Source organism: Carya illinoinensis, chromosome 10 (assembly GCF_018687715.1).
Source record: "Carya illinoinensis cultivar Pawnee chromosome 10, C.illinoinensisPawnee_v1, whole genome shotgun sequence".
Classification (NCBI taxonomy): domain Eukaryota; kingdom Viridiplantae; phylum Streptophyta; class Magnoliopsida; order Fagales; family Juglandaceae; genus Carya; species Carya illinoinensis.
This window is the reverse complement of record NC_056761.1, coordinates 27496397-27513944: the sequence shown is the minus strand read 5'-3', so window position 1 is coordinate 27513944 and position 17548 is coordinate 27496397. Positions and strand designations below refer to the sequence as shown.

At 39.9% G+C, this 17548-nt stretch overlaps 1 protein-coding gene and 1 non-coding gene across 2 annotated transcripts; one reads left to right on the top strand and one right to left on the bottom strand.

Annotated features, from left to right (window-relative positions):
* Window positions 1–4972: 4972 nt before the first annotated feature.
* On the bottom strand, window positions 4973–8709 carry LOC122279407 (protein QUIRKY). Its single transcript, XM_043090054.1, has one exon. The coding sequence runs from the start codon at window positions 8294–8296 to the stop codon at window positions 5126–5128; it is 3171 nt and encodes a 1056-aa protein (XP_042945988.1). The 5' UTR covers window positions 8297–8709; the 3' UTR covers window positions 4973–5125.
* An 8731-nt stretch (window positions 8710–17440) lies between these two features.
* On the top strand, window positions 17441–17548 carry LOC122280217. Its single transcript, XR_006229802.1, has one exon. It is a non-coding gene; the product is annotated as a small nucleolar RNA R71 (small nucleolar RNA).

Below are 17548 nucleotides of genomic sequence, written 5' to 3'. Positions count from 1 at the left end.
AACTTAATTTAAATCTCTTTTGTCTATTAGCAAATCTCTAATTCATCCAAAAGCCTCTTTCGATAGTCAATTGGAATTGACTCTTGGTTATTAATTCACACAAGAATATGCAAATTCAATAATCAAGAACGCAATAAGACCAAAGATTTAATTACTACATAGGTTCATACAAGTCTTTCAATCTCTATACTTACCTATGCTGAAATATCCAAGATCTACCCTATGATTCCCTCTTTCGATAGCAAATCACAAGATTAATTATCATCTAATCAATGGCTAGTTAATTAGAAGCAATAAACTCATAATAAATCAGATAAACAAAGAGAGAATTGCATTAAATTAGCATAGACAAACAAGCATAGTTCAGAAATAGGTTACATTGTTTTCCTAGAATAAAGTAAATTTAGCTCATGCTAGATATGAAATTCAACATAAATGAATTCACCATAATTGTTCTGAGAAGATTGGAAGAAAATAAACATTGAAAAATCCTCCTTGCAGCCGCAAATCGTCTTCAAAAGCTCAAGGGAACGATTCAATGCTTTTCTCCCGTCCGTGCTCGTGTATGATTCCAACGTACGTGCAATAATTGGAATTCCCTCTCGAAAACAAATGATTTGAATCCCTCTAACTATGTTTTTCTGTTGCAAGAAGTGTTCTCCAGTCAAAAGTCGCGGCCCTAGAGTGAAAAATTGCTTTTATATGGTGTGACGGTGGAAAACCTTAAATCTGTCAAAATACGATGTTCGCTCGAGCGGGGTGTCGAGCGCACATCGAGCATTCGACTCTGTCTGATTTCGCTCGAGCATCCTATCGAGTGCACGTCGAGCATTCGACTCTGCCTGATTTCGCTCGAGCAGCCAATGTCTCCGCTCGAGCGATCTTTATTTTTCAGCAACCCGCTCGAGCTCCCTGTCGAGCGGCAGTCGAGCGTTTGAATCTGCCTGAATTCGCTCGAGCGGCCAAAAGCCTCCGCTCGAGCGAACTTGTAAAATCTGCAATATGAAATTTTGTAAGTCATCATCTGGGTACCATCAGATCAAGATGAGGCATGAGGATATACCCAAAACTGCCTTTCATACACATAAGGGACATTATCTCAAGGTTGTTCTAGCAGTCTTGAAACATCATCAGTTGTATGCTAAAGCTAGCAAATGTGCATTCGAGTGTCAAGAGGTGGAGTACCTTGGCTACATTATCTTGAAGGAGAGAGTAAAAGCAGATCCTATGAAGATTCTATCAATGATGGAGTGGCCAACTCCTAAAAATCCTAAAGCCTAGAAGGGTTTCCTAGGGATTACATGATATTGTAGAAAATTTGTGAGTGGTTATGGGAGTATTCCAGCATCTCCCACTGCTCTCCTTAAGAAGAATTCTTTTAATTGGACAAAACAGGCAACTCAAGCATTTTCAGCACTAAAGCTGCCATGGTAACCCCTCTTGTACTAGGGTTACCTATTTTTTTTAAAATGTTTGTGGTGGAGTTTGATGCATTAGGGAATGGTCTTGAAGCAATGTTGATGCAAGATGGAAGGCCATTAGCTTACCTCAACCAAGCAATTAAAGGTAAAAATTTATTTTTATCTACGTACAAAAAAGAATTACTTGCATTGGTGTTGGAAGTTCGAAAATGGAAACACTATTTGCTGTGTTACCAGTTCAAGGTGAGGACAAATCAGCAAGCCCCCAAGCATTTGTTAGAGCAAAAGGTGGGGACTCCATTCCAACAAAAATAGATCTCAAAATTGTTGGAATTCAATTTTACTGTGGAATATAGAAGGGGGAAAGAAAATAAAGTTGTTTATGCTTTATCCAGGCTTCACACAGAGAAGGAAGAACAAGAGGAAGTGCAAGTTACTGTCCATCATATGGAGGTCAAGGCTATAAGTACAGTTAAAGCTATAAGGCTAGAATGATTCCTGTAAGTATATAAACAGGACCTCCAGTTGTAGCAGCTCTTCAGCCATTACCATCTAGGTGATCTTGATTCTAAAAAATTCAACTTACATGGCAAGTTACTATTTTATAAAGGAAGATTGCATTTGGGAACCCTAACTCACATCAAGCCAGCAAGCCAGCAAATTTGGCATGGCATGCATGGGGACATCAGAAAATTTATTAGAGAATGTGATTTATGCCAAAGAAACAAAATGGAAAACCTCAAGCCAGCAAGTCTCTAACTACCATTACAAATTCCAAGCAAAGCATGGGTCGATATCAACATGGATTTATAGAGGGGTTGCCTCTATCCAAAGGAAGCATAGTAATCATGGTTATAGTAGATAGATTTAGCAAATATGGACATTTTTACCTTTGGTGCACCCTTATACAGTAGCAGGAGTAGCCCGAATAATTATGGACCAAGTTTTAAAGCTCCACGGTCTACCCGAGAGTATAGTAAGTGACAGGAACGCCATATTTACTAGTAACTTCTGGAAGGAGCTCTTCCGAGCCAGTGGTACAGAACTACTATTAAGTTCAGCCTACCATCCACAAATAGATGGATAGACTGAAGTAATGAACAAATGGCTAGAGTGTTACCTCAGATGTTTTTGTAGTGACAGACCGAAAGATTGGGTTAGGTGGTTACCTCTAGCCGAGGGTCCTACAATACCTCGGTGCATGCATCAACTAGATTCAGCCTTTTTAAGGTTGTGTACGGCCAAACCCCACCTCACATCCTTCCATATGAACTAGGATCAACTGCAATAGAGGCTGTCGAAAAGGAAATGAAGAACAGAGAATTCATTCTCAAGCTTGTGCAAGAAAACTTGCAAGATGCTCAAGAGAAGATGAAACAACATGCTGATAAAAAGAGGACAGATCAGGAGTTCGAAATAGGTGATTGGGTTTATTTGCGGTTAAGGTCCTATCAATAGTTGATGGTGGCACTGAGAAGAAACCTCAAGCTTTCTTCGAAGTACTATTGGCCTTTTCAGATTAGACAAAGGATGGGAAAAGTTGCGTCCAAGCTAGATCTACCAAGAACTTCCAAGATTTACCCGATATTTCATGTTTCTAACCTTAAAAAGAAGATTGATAACAATGTAATCCCTAGCCCTAACTTACCAGCTATTATGGAGGATGGAATCCTAAGTCTTGAATCGAGAAAATCATAGATTGACACCTTAAAAAGAAGGGGGCTAGGGCTGGAGCTGAGATATTAGTCAAGTGGAAGGATACGACGAAGGAGGATTCAACTTCGATGGACTTAGAGGAGCTATCTTAGAAATTTCCAGATCTTGAGGGCAAGATCTTTTGATGAAGGGGGCTGTGTAATGAGCTAAGTCCAAAGCGTAAAAGGGAGAAGTGATGTTCAGGGCTATGTAAGCGAGGGCTTTTTTTTTTTAAAAAAAAAATTATAAGGGTAGTTATGTATTTTCATTACTTTTATTTCACTTGTATTCAGCTTTGTGTTGAATGGGCCTATGGGCTAGAGCTGAGATATTAGTCAAGTGAAAGGATTCGACGCAGGAGGATTCAACTTTGGTGGACTTAGAGGTGCTATGGCAGAAATTTCCAGATCTTGAGGGCAAGATCTTTTGATGAAGGGGAATGTATAATGAGCCAAGTCCAAAGCGTAAAAGGGAGAAGTGATGTTCAGGGGTAAGCAAGGGCATTTCTTTTAATTATAAGGGTAGTTATGTATTTTCATTATTTTTATTTCAGTTGTATTCAACTTTATGTTGAATGGGTCTTTGGGTTGTCTTGTGCATAGTGGGTTTAGTGTTGTAGTGGGTCTGCACCTGTCCATGCCTTTAGGGGAAGTTATCTTTAGGGGAAGTTGTTTTTAATTGTCTATTTATTTGCAATCTGATATGAATAAATGATCATCATCTTTTAGCCAAAAATATTTGTCTCGCGTGGATTTGTGGAGGCATCTAGTTCCTTAAATTATCAGAACTTATCCATTCAATAGTTTGGCTCATAACAACTTTTGAGATTTACTTCTCAAAAAATACTTTTTACTTCATTTCTGTGTTTCTTCGATAGTTCTCGTTCATTTTTTTTATTTCCTAGATGTAGATCTCGATGTTCAATTTGTATTATTCTTGGATTTAGTAAAAATCTTTGAAAACCTAGGATTGTTTTGAATCTTGATTTTTATGTTCGTGCATGTAGGTCTTGGTGTTCAATTTCTATTGTTCTTGGATTTTCTAAAATTTTTCCCAAAGCTAGGGTTTTCTTCAATGTCAATTTTTAATTTCCTGCTCCTGGATATACATGTCAATCTTAAATCTATGTTTTTCTTGGATTTGTTAAAAATATTCACAAAATTAGGGTTTTTTTTTTTTTTTTTTTCATGCAACGAACACCACAACTGTCTGGGGTGTAATTTTTTATTTTTTTTTCACTTCCGTTTGTTAGATTCTTCTTTTCTACTTTTTTTTATTTGTTGGATGTAAATGTGGTGTTCGATTTGATTTTGTCCAAATGGAGTTTTGCTTTTTGGGTTTCTTGTTTTAATGTCAAATTTGTTCTTCTTTCTTATGGATACGTGGCTTTTTTTTTTTTTTTTTTTTCTTCTTGTTCATCCCCTTGATTTCTGTCAAAGGATCCGAATGTGAAGAGGAGGTTGAGAATTTTTTTTCCATTTCGTGTGTGCTGTTTTTTTTTTTTTTTTTTTTTCCTCCTCCCATGCATATGCGCCTATGATCTATTTGATCATTAGTGTATAAATTCGAACATGCTGAACTGGGAGGAAATAAAAGCAAAAAACCATACCCACGGAATGCGGAGATTCAGAAGGATGTACACAAATTCCAGAGGCAACGAAAGTTTTGTGTGAAAAGGTGAGGAATACAGAGAAAAGGAAGTAAAAAATATTAACATTTAGAAGGTTCCAGTCGGTGAAGCGATAAACATTTAAATATAAGAAGACCAAACTACATTAGTCGGCAAAGGAAAAATATCAATTTGCTAATAAAAGCAGAAGTAAAAAAAAAAAAAGAAGGATATATTTGAAAATAAATTGATGGACAAAAATACTGTTTATATGCCATTCATTCTTATTTAATACAAGTAGATATGACTTTAACATGATGACGAGGAGATAAAAATTAAAGGTAGCATTTAATTTTTATGACTTCTCATAGCCAAATAGGTCTTTGGCATTATTATAAGACTAGATGATTCGGTCACCTAGGGAAGGAAGCCTCCTGAAGAAATTCAAGGCCGGTGATGGCATCCGATTGCGGAAAAGAGGATGGCGGAAATAATAGAAACCAAACGCCATGGCCACCATCTTGGACGGCACCATATACAGTATCATCGCCACCACAAAACACAGCCCCACAAATATCCCGCTCGCACGCGGGTCCCTCCATGTCACCAACGCTTGCGCCCGTTCGCCTTGCGTCGCAATGTCTCCCAGCGCCCTTTGCACGCGTGCCCCAATTATGCGTAGCTTGTCGTACCTAGCACGCACGACCTCGTTCGGCCTGTTACATGGCACAGTGTCGAACTCCTCGTCGAGCTCGTCACGATCAACTGTATCAACCAACGAGATCTGCGTGTCAAAATGTGGGAGTGAATCTCGCGCACGAAACCTGTAGTTCCAACCACCAATCACGAACACGTAGAATGCCAATGTTGGGACAATTAGGTCGGGGAACCAAACCAGCATGACAAACAAGGCGTGCACGAGTATTGTAGAAGTCGGATTCTTCCACAAACGCGTGTCGTTTATCCACCTCGCGATGTCGATCAAACCGGCAATCATGTTGGCAATCCTAAACCAGTTTACACGTAGCTTTCGCATGCTGAAGGCGTGTGTGTCCGCGTCAAGCATGTAAAACACGACCTCCCGCCTAAGTGGTGGTTCGGATCGGGACAAATGCGCTGCGACGATCTTCACGGTTGTGTTCCTCAAGATATCTTGCTGGTCCATTCCAAGCGGCTTGATATGGTGCATCAATGGCAGCAAAGGCTGCGAGTAGACATGGACAACGTCCAACGTGGGAACCGCACGTGCAAATCTTATGGCGATCTCCACCTCACCCATCTGCTTCATCCCTGAATTGTACAAAACCAGTAACGGGTACTTGTTTCTGTACACTTTACTAATTTGCAATGTAGAGAGGCGTACTCGAACCTTGCCAATGCAGAGATCGGGACGCGTGCTTTCCTTGGAGCCTTCCTCCATTCCATGTACTGCCCAACTGTCGAAAACTCCAATTGTCAACACAGTGCATGGGTCATACACCTGCCACGTGTACTGCTCGTTCCATTTTGGATCCAAGCTGTCAAAAACGGTTCGAGTACGTACCCACTTGGAACCGTATTTGGCGACGCAGTATGCATCTGTGGAGCCTTTGCCGCTTATAACAGTCTTCATCGGTGTCAGGTTCTTGCAACTGATGATGCCGAGCTCGACCTTACCAATTGGTGGTTTCCATAGTTGCCGAGCAGTGGGACGATAATCACTGCAAACATGGGTGGCCTCGTCCATAACATGATAACCACCATCAAAGCACAAGCGGAGCTGGACCCTGCCTTTGTACATCCTCTTCTCCTTGTCTGGGTCCTCGAAACTGAACCAAGTTGAGGAAATTGGTCGGTCGTCCACCCGCCTTTCGATGGCAGTGAGTGGTATTCTAACCACACCTATTGTTACCGTTGCCTTGGGTTGTCGGTTCTCCAGAGTGAAAACCAGGTGATCATTAGATGGCTCTGCAGCGACGAACATCAAGTCTTCGTTCCAGGACAGGGTGCCGTTGCGTGAAACAGAGAGCTTGGTTTTCGAAACTTGGAGTCCCAGCTGGGCTCTCACTTGGAAGGAGGATTCTTTTGACGCCTTTAGGGGGAGAATATCCTGGGCATCGAGGACGGTGGCTCGAAGGTACCACAGCTTTGGGGATTGGTATACTTTGGCTTGGGAGTTAATATTACATGCTTCCGGGAATGCCTCGTCAGCTTGTGTGCCAACCCACGTCGCAAGCATGAGATCTCCATTGTGCGGCCCTGCACCTTCCAATCGGTACCACTGTGTGGCCAGCGGGCTATCTGGTGGGTCCCGAAGTGGGATTTCTGTCACATCGAAGCCAACCCAACCTAAAAAAGTACCGTGTCCGTGCTTGTCGGAGTTTGCAGGCGGGTCCCAAACAGTGACTTCTAAGAGGGACGAAGAATCTGGAGCGTCATGGCCGAAAGCAAATGTTTGGTTCCACACAAACAAATTATCAGTTTTGCGGGCGGGTTTGGATCTGACATGGTGGCTTGAAGCCAAAATTTTCACAACCGGATTGCCATTGGTGGGGAGCGACCTCGCTTTCACCACACGAACGAACAGATAGTGCATCTTCTCTACGAGTTCGAATGACGGCGGTTCGATTTTCATGCTTTCCGTTGGATCCAAAGCAGTAAATCTTTCTCGCCCCATCGTCATTTTTATAGGTTTTGGACAGCTGATTTTAGAGAAACTGACTTCTGGAGCGCTTTCCGGCGATTTCGGTGTCGATGTTGCCATCATTCCGATCTGAGGATAGGGCTGCTTACACTCTATAAGTGGTGGTTGGTCCGTTTGATCTTCATTCTTTTCTGATGGCTGCGGAGGCTCAGACTCGGACACTTCTGTCCGCTTCTCCATTTGATCAGGAGCGACATTGTCAGTTGGTGGCGGAGCGACATTTTCAGTTGGTGGCGCAGCTTCTGGGGCGAGATTAGATGCCCCTTTAGCGTCAGCGGGTGGCTCTTCATTGGGCTTTTGAGCATCAGCCGAAGCCGTCGGCTCGGGTGGAGGAGCAGCAGATTCTTCATTCCCATTAGCTTCGGACGGAGGCTTTGGTTCATTCTCCGGAGGAGCCAACGAATCAACCGGTGGTGGTGATGGCAGCTCAGGCTTCACTTCCTCCGCCGGCGGCTGAGGAGGCGGCGTCGGTGGTGGGACGACTTCATCGACGAAATATATCTTCAGCCCAATATCACCTCTAACCCAATAGAAGATGTTCTTCTTCTCCAGAGGGAAATACATCAACGCCTCCTCGCCTTTCCTAACGAACTGCGTAGAGTTCAACCTAATCCGACCCAGAAAATTGTTCTTCCTTGTCTGTCCATGATTTCTGTCGTGGTAAATATCGACCTCAAGTATGTCACCGAAAACTTCCGATGGCTTGCCCACGTTGAACTCCAGCAACTCGTTCCATGTCGGGTTGAGATCGCGAATTTTAGTTCTCGTACGCTTTCGCTGCCCGTAGAAGTCGATCTGGACGTACGGGCTGGCCGTGCCATTGCCGTCTATCGGTAATAGATTGCGTGCCTCAACAACTTCAACTATCAATTTGCGAACCGTGGCCATATTAAGTGAAAGTGGTTTTATTTTTGGCGACACGCACTCACATATATAATTGCTTGAGAATTGATTGCATCCGATGGACACTTGGAAGGGAGAGGAAAAACAGAGGGTTACTTATGGTTACAGAGAGCCCTTTATATAATTTAGAGGTTGAAGAAAGAGAGCAATGGAATTCTTGCCGCTTTGTTATTCTTCTAACAATAAAATGACAGCAAATCGTAGTGAAGATCATAAAGAGGAAAAAGGTATGCACTACACAAAGAGACATCAAACGAAAAAATAATAATAATTAATAGTAATGGTGCTTAACTTGATATCCAAGCAGCTTTAAATCTATACTGTGTTTAGCTGCCTTCATTGCTTGCTAAGATAAGACTTTCTTACCCCAAAAGATTCCCTCCACTCTGCTTATTACTTTTTCCTTTGGCCGTCCCTTGACACGCAGCATACCTTTTTGATAACTTAAAGAGTGCCATTAAGTAAGAGAGATGGGGCATATGCATGCTTTTTTCAAAGATGGCTCTCTTTTGTGTCACCGGCCATGTTCTTTTCTTCACCCCAACCCCGAGATTGCTTTCATAATTATAGCCCAATTTGACGCAGATGTCGCATATACTCTCCACCTCTTTCTCGTACTTCAATAAATCTTGGTCTGATAGGAACGGATCCTGTGTGGTGCTGCAGCGTATAAGAGTATATGGCCTTATACAAGTCTAAAATAGCCAACATTTATACAATAATTATATGTAATGGCCTAGTCAAACTTTAAAAGTTTGACATAAATGCTACAGTAATTATTGGGTCCTTGTCGGACTTGAAGAGCTACTGTACTGAGTCCAAAGATTAGTTTATTATTTTTCTTCTACCGACTTTCTCTTCTTTCCCTTGGTTTATCGTTTTCCCCAGAATCACAATATTTCCTCTTGGCTTCTCCCGAACGAAGTGCTCTCCCCATTCGGCCTTCTTTGTCTTGCAGTCTCGAATCAGGTCCACCGGTTGCCTTCTCCAACAGATGTCGTCGTCTCCGAGCTGTCAACGGTAAGTTTCTCTTCCTCTCTCCTCTCTCGCTCTTCTCCGATTTACTGAGTATTTTTTCGTGCCCTATTTTGCCCAACCAGGTCGAGTCACTTGACTGAACATCGGCTTGCTCCACGATTAGAAGGCATCGGTTTGCTCCACCATTCACGTCGGCGGTTCTTCCTCCACGAATCTGACGCTACCGTCGCCCCTATTTGGTTAATAGAAATAGTTTTTTTTTTTTTTGAAGATGAAATTGTAGCAACAGCTTTTAAGCTTGTATTTTTTCCTTCCTTGTGGAAATTATCTATTGTATTTTTTCATTCGTATGTACTTTAATTTATCTATTGTTCTGGTCTGAAATTAAATTGCTGAAAACAAAGAATCTGGATCTACTTAAAAAATTTTGAAATTAAGTGCAGCATTATTGTAATAACACAAATAGTGAGAACTCATGTGTGAGATCTTTGAATTAGAGTGACAAAATTGGCATCAGATGCCAATTGCAAAATCACTTTTTTTTTTTTTTTTTCCTAACAAGTGCCAATTGCATAAGAAACTTAAACCCAATCCCTCTACCTTTTCTTTTGGGAAAGTAATATGTGCATCTATTTTTTTTTTTTTTAATCTGTGCATCTGCTTTATCACATAAGATCAATTCATCCATATACCATGGGTTGGCTGATTTATTTTTGAGGTAGTCCTTTGTGATGGCCCGTTTTTACGTGTATTTTCATTGAATGAGTTGTTTTTAATTTAATTATATATTAGCTCTTTTGTTTTAAATTATTGTATTTTAAATTGGTTTTAATTTATTTGATGTTGTGTTTAATTTATTTTAGTCGTTTTACGGTTTTTAAAATCATTTTCGATGGATCAGTTTTTGGACTCCGGAGTGAGGACTGGACCTCATTTCTTTTCCCTTATCTTTTCTTTTTCTTTTCTTTTTTTCTTCTTCTTTTTCCTTTTTCTTTCTTTTTCCTTCTTCTTCTTTCTTTTCTTTTTCTTTTCCTCTCTTCTCTCCTGCGCACGCCCAGCTCCATTTCTCCTTACCGTCGCCGGCCCTTTGACCGCCCGGTTCGCCGCCGTTCGGCCACCGTGTAGTACACCACCCCCACCAAAATCTTCCCTTCCCACCAGTGATCATCCCCACCAACTTTCAGGACCATCCGACCAGTCGTTAGCCACCACGCACGGCTGGAAGTCACGGCACCAGCCCTGTTTTCCCTCTCTGTCGCCGGTTGCTTTCTCAGCCTAGAACAGCCTCTCGCCGGCAGCGTGGCCTACATCACCCACTCAGTTTTCTTCCCCTTCCACCGGTGAACATCGCCACCAAGTTTCACCTCCATCCGAGCCACCGTTAGCCGCCACGAGCTCCTCCAAGCCACACGATTTTTTAGCTTTTCCGGTGCCATCGCTCCACCTCCGGCCACCATCTCTTCATAGCTTCTTCCCCTACCTCTTGATCCGTTTCTGGAGTAGCTCCCACAAACTCAACTCCGATTTGGCCTTTTTTCCACTTCCATCGTCGTTTCCACTACCACCCATGGCCAAAAATCACTTCCTTTAGCTTCATAAGCATTTCAAGACCACTCCCTATCAATTTCATGTCTTGGTTTTTCCCCGTTCGAAAGTGGGTAATTTATTACCCACGGCCACAGTGTAAAATAAATTGTTACGTTACTTGTCCTCCGCCGTTTGCAACGCCGCGAGCTTTCGAAAAATATCGTATAGCGCTGTAAGTATTTTCCAAACTCTACTTTTAGATTTAAATATATTTTGCTCTTACAATAATTATTGGACTGCTGGTTGGTTAATTCCGGACTGAGTCCGAGGAGTTCGGGGTCGGATGGATTGAGGACGGAGTTGTTTGGTTGATGTTGTTATTTGTTTGAGATATTTGTGTCTTGATGTTTGCATTGTATAGTGCACGCATGCTCATATTTAAAAAGGAAAAACCGGGTTTTCGTGTAGTTGCATGCATGTACATGTGTTTGTAAAATGAAAACTGGGCTTGTAAGCGAGAAATGATTTATGTATATGTGAAAGGTTGGATTGACTGGCTTGAGTCAAAGGCACGTGTAGGGATGGTGGTAAATAAGGACGGTGGTAGAATCCCGCCTGTGATTCCCGTCTACGGTGCACGTGTAGGGATGGTGGTAAGCAGGGACGGTGGTAGAATCCCGCATGTGATTCCTGCCTACAGTGCACGCGTAGGGACGGTGGTGAGCAGGGATGGTGGTAGAGTCCCGCCTGTGATTCCAGCCTACAGTGCTCTGATGGTTTGGTTTTGCGCCATTATCCCTGGCGAGGTTATATTTTTGGGCCAAATGAGATTTTTGGCGTGCGTGAAAATATGTGGTTTTTGTGAGGCATGTGCATTTGCATTCATCCATGCATATTGTTGAGTTTATATGTTTTTATCTTGTGGCGTTTGGGTCTTACTTACCTGCGGCACCATTTTTTGTTCCGTAGATTTTGGTGCAGAGTTTGAGAATGAGGAGGAGGCTGAGCCCGAGGATGCGGCTCCGCCGGAGTTCTGAGTTGGAGTCTATGCTTTGTTGTTGGATTTAAACTATATTTATGTTTTGTAATATTTTATTTTGTATGATTTGAACAGCTTTGTATTAAACTAAAGAAAATTCTGGTACTTAGTTTATGACTTTGCTATCCGCTGCGTGTTTATTCATGCACATTTGTTGCTTACACACACTTGGCACTCGTCAATAGGGTGGTGACCCGTGATGTCACCATCCAGACGTCTCGATTTTCCCTTGTCCATGCGTGGGGATTTGGGGGCATCACATCCTTGTTGATTGTTTGGTATTGTTTGGAAATTAATCCCACAAGGTTTTGTTTCTATATCATCAACGTCGGAGAAATGTTTACTTGTTATGAAAGAACACCCTAGCTCATTGATTATGCACAAAGAATAATGTGGTAGTTGTAGCACAGCTTTGGTGTCGATTCCACAGGGAGACAAATTAAAAGAAAAGCAAGAGGAATAAATAAACAAAAGAAAAATATTAAAATATAATGGAGAACAAAGATTAATTTTAAATGTAAATTTAAGTGAAGTAATATGATTAACGAAAAAAATACTCAAATTTGATGAACAGTAGAGCGTCGGGAATCCCTTGCACAAATCTGGTATTTTAATTATTCTTAATTCATTGGATAACTCAATTAGGAACTCAATTTACGAAATTCTCAATCGGAAGGTATAGATTTATAAACTAAAATTAAATCAAATTTAACCATTTGAAAAATCATTCACCACTTTTAAAATACTTAAATTACTATCAGTATTGAGAAAATCCAAAGACGACAATATACTCAGGGAGCGATATTGCAGCAAAAAAACTAAATCAATATAGATAAATAATTGATCCAAACATAATCAAAGAACTAATCCATTCAATAGAAAAAGCATGACTGAATCCATAAACAGAATAAATTTTATGATTATTCGGAGAAGAAAACATCAACGATGAATTGAAAATGATAAAACAAAAGAGTTTTAACAATTGAAAATCAAATACATGAATTAAAAATAAATTAAAAATACCATCTAATGTGCAAGTTCATCCCTAATCCTACTTGAGAATTTAGTTACCCATAAATATACTGGACAACAAAAATCTCCAGAGAAAACTGAAGCGAACGGTGGCCATGGAAGTGATTTTCTCCTCTCTTCAGATCTGCCTCTTGTGCCTCCTCCCCCCATTTCGTGCTAATGATATACTTATATAGGGTAGAAAAGAAACCCTAATGTCCTCTTAATTTCCGCATAAAAAAATCGCCTAAATTTTAAGATTTATCTTGGCAGCCACGTACAGCCTTCAGGAGTTCAAATTTGGAAATCCTTATTATAGACAAAGTTATAGCCCTTTAAGATAGTTTTCCAATGCATTAAGAATCGCATCAATCCGATATGTGAGTAAAAAGATACAGTCAAAAGACTAAAGTATGTCCAGACTGTCTCCTAGCGAATTTCAGACTTGGACTTCTTGTGGTTTTATTTTGTGATTTTTTTCTTTTTCTTTTCTTCCAAATTACTCTCAAACCCCATGAATGTCCTCCTTTGAATTTGACTGGACTTGACTTGCTCTTTTATAAATTCTGAAATTAAATATAAAAAAAACTGCTTAGGAGTATCCCAACGTAAATAGAAATTCAATTAAAGAATACACATTAATTTTTATGATTTATATTTACATTTTAGCATTTTAGTCCAACAATAGGGTATTTAGAGTGCACTTTCGCACACTCATCATACCCCCTAACTTACTCATTGCTAGTCCCTAGCAATTTTCATGTCAAAACGATGAAAGAGATCAAAGAAAATCACACATAAAGGTCATCAAGTCACACTTTCCAAATTCACATATCAAAACAATCTAAGGAATCCAATAACCCATCAAGATCAATCCACCTATAGCAATCTACAGAGTGTGTGTGTGTTCTCCAAGCCATAATCATCTTACTACTAAACTTGACACATGCAACATCAAGAACGTCTCAAGCAAAAGGTTTAACTCCATAACTCAAGGGTATAATAGTGTTTCGTGTAAGGGCTCTCTCTATGGAGTTGACAATGGGTGTATACACACTCTCATGGAAAATTAGGCAATTATGTACAAGCAACAAACAAACATTGATCTTATAATAAGAACACTAGCAAATGAGACTTCCACCAGCCTTTCCAACAGCTTACTTAGGATCAGAACGGTCAACACAAAAGGTTGTAATGTGGCTTGGTTTCGGGACTATATGAAAAAAAAGAATGAAAGAGATTCAAAAACTTCCAAGTACATACAAAGGGAATTTTATAAAATATCTCAATAGACCACACTTCTCACTTGATGTACTCTTCAACTTTTCATATCATCAAATAATAATGCTTTTCCTTCTTCTTCCTTTTTTTTTTTTCAACAATTTGATGGACAAACACATGCCACTTTTGCATTCTTTCCATGTCCACCAACTTTTTTTTTTTTAGCTCACTTAATTGAACACTTTTCAACTTGTACTCTTCTCTTTTTTCTGTCGTCTTTTTTTTTTTTAATTTGAAAATGATAAAATTAAAGAAAGAAAATACAAATTCCACACCTAGTAAACACTTGGAAGTAAAAAGGGTAAGAAAATCTGTGTATAGGTTATATTCCAATGTAGAGAGACATGGATGATATGGGCATATGAAAAGAAAAAGTTACATGTGTTTATTGGCTCAAAGTTGGCTACTAGGTGTCTATGATGGAAAAGGATAGCTTGAAAGGCTCAAGCGTTAATCCTAAGTTGACTTTCGTCATATCCCAAGTATATCCACCATTGTACCACAAACCATGTAATGATATTCTCAAAAGAAGTGCCCAATTCAACAGATCAATGAACGCTTATCACAATTTACTGCATTTGTATCCTCTCAATTCTCTCCAAACTCACATGAATACTTAAGCAAAAGAGTTCTCTAGCTACATGTGTCAAACCACTATCTTACCACAAAACTTGGATAAGTGCATTAAGGGTTCTGTGAATGCTTCAGCAAAAATGATTATGGTGGGTTTGGTGAATTCATGAAGATGGCTATAAATGAAAATGAGTACACATGTATAAATGATGCATGTGTGATGCAAATTAAAAAAATATTGACACATGAAAATATGCCACAGAGTTCCAACAAGCATTGTCCTCTATGTTTAAAAATTAAAATTGAATGGGGAGTAACTGAAAATGATAGAATACACCTGATGAGTGACGAAGGTAGCTCGCTAAGCACCAAAGATGGTAACCTGAAATGACGAAATGAAATTATCCTGCAATAAAAAACAAAGAAAAAAAAAGCAAACAAAAAGGAAAAGAAAGAAAATAAGAGAAAATAAAAATAAAACAAAGCAAAACAAAATAAATAAAGAAAAACATACCTGGGTGGTGTGGTCAAGGTTGATAGACTGGATCCACAAGTGGAATGTCTTCCACTTCCAGAACTTGCCTATCAATTAATACTTTAAGGCGTTGACCATTTAGTTTAAAGATCCGATCATCCTTAGGATCTTCTATTTCTACCGCCCCATTTACAAAAAACATTCCTTACTAAAAAGGGGTCAGTCCACTTAGACCGAAGTTTTCCTGGGTGCTTGTGAAATCCAAAATCATATAAGTATATTCGGTCATTAAGTTTAAACCTCTTCCTAAGAATATTTTTATCATGAAACGTTTTCATTTTAACCTTATAGACTTTAGACTTAAGAAAATGTTTCAATTTAACTCTTGGTGCTTTCATACTTACAGGAATCTGTTTTCCACATTTCTTAGGCAACTCCTCAAATTTCTGTTGCCAAGCCTGTGTGCCATAATCCTGAGTTTCATCAAAAACAGCACAAATATCAATAACATCAGATGAATCACTAATATTATCAAATTCAAAATTCACAAAGGAATATTCAAGAGGATCAAAATCATGAGTTGTGTGAACTCCCTTGTATATGAGTGTGTCAATCACGTACGTTTGGTGGCACTCGTCATCTGTTGGTTGTTTCTCAATATGGAAAATGTTGACCTCCATGGTCATGTTTCTGAAAGATAGCTTCATCAACCCATTCCTACAATTTATAAGTGCATTAGCCGTAGCAAGGAAAGGTCTACCTAATATGAGAGGAACCTTAGAGTTTGACTCAACAATTGATTGAGTGTCCAAAATTAAGAAATCAACAGGATAATAAAACTTGTCAATTTGGATCAAAACATCCTCAACTATCCCTCTCGGTTTCTTAACTGAATGATCAGCCAACTGAAGCACAACAGAAGTAGGCTTAATTTCACCCAAACCAAGCTGCAAATAAATGGAATAAGGCATCAAATTAACACTAGCTCCTAGATCTAGCAAGGCTTGCCCAAATTCATGATTCCCAATATTACATGCAATGGTTGGACAACCAGGAACCTTGTACTTAGGAGGAATTCGCTGTTCAATTAGAGCACTAACTTGCTCTGCCAGAAATGTTGTCTTCTTAACATGGTGCTTCTTCTTAACTGTACACAAATCTTTAAGAACTTTTGCATAAGTGGGAACTTGTTTAATAACATGCAAAAGCAAAAGGTTAATCTTTACCTGTCTGAGGTTCTCCAAGATTTCATTACTAGGATCTAAAGTTCGCATACCAGATTTTAAAGCTTGAGGAAATGGTACCTTAACTGGACTCTTGATTACCTCGGCATCCTTGGGGAACTCGGTACTATCATTACTTTGTTCCTTTTCAACATCCTTTGGTTTATCAGTTGTTTGGATGTGTAAGGACTTACCACTTCTTGTCACAATGGCATTGACCTCTTTCAAATTTTTTTGTTCCATATAATGACCTTGGGGTGCGGATTAAGTTTGAGAAGGAAACTTGCCACGCTCATTCACACTCAAGGAGCTCATTATCTTGGATATATGACTCTTTATTTCTTTATTTTCTTCAACAACCTGCATAATTAAAGATTCAAATTTTTGATTAGTTTTACTTTGTCCCTCAATAAAAGCATGTAAAGTATCTTTTAAGGGGCTCCTAGAAGATATTTGTGCAGGATATGATCTAGAGGGTTGTGCAGGCTGCTGGTTTTCAGATTTCCAACTAAAATTGGGATGATTACGCCACCCAAGATTGTAGGTATCAGAGAAAGGTGCAACAGGCTTCATGTACATATCTAAGGCATTACATTGTTCCTCATACATCCCTCTCATCTCAGCAAATGTGGGACACTCTTGGGCAACGTGATCTACCCTGCCACACACAAAACATGGTCCAAAAGACTGCATGATTAGCCACGTGTGTTGGCTTTAAGTCTTTATTTTTCAACACCTCTAGTTCCCTAGTAAGCATCTCAACCTTAGCCTTTAGGTTATCCTCTTTCTTGAGATGGTAAATTCCACCACCATTTAGGTTTCCTGCAGGTCGTGACCTATTTGTGCTCTCAATAGCACTACGTCCAGTACAAGTGTGAGCTTTTTCAGCAAGCTCATTGAGGTATTCTATGGCCTCATCAGGATCTTTCTGTAAGAACTCACCATTACACATCATTTCCACAAATTGACGCTCTCTAGGTGTAAGTCCCTCATAAAAATAGCTCACTAAGTGCCAATTCTCATACCCATGGTGAGGACACATACTCAGTAAAGCCTTAAATCTCTCCTAAGACTGATACAAAGTCTCATTATCCTTTTGGACAAAGGTGGAGATTTGCCTTTTTAAAGCA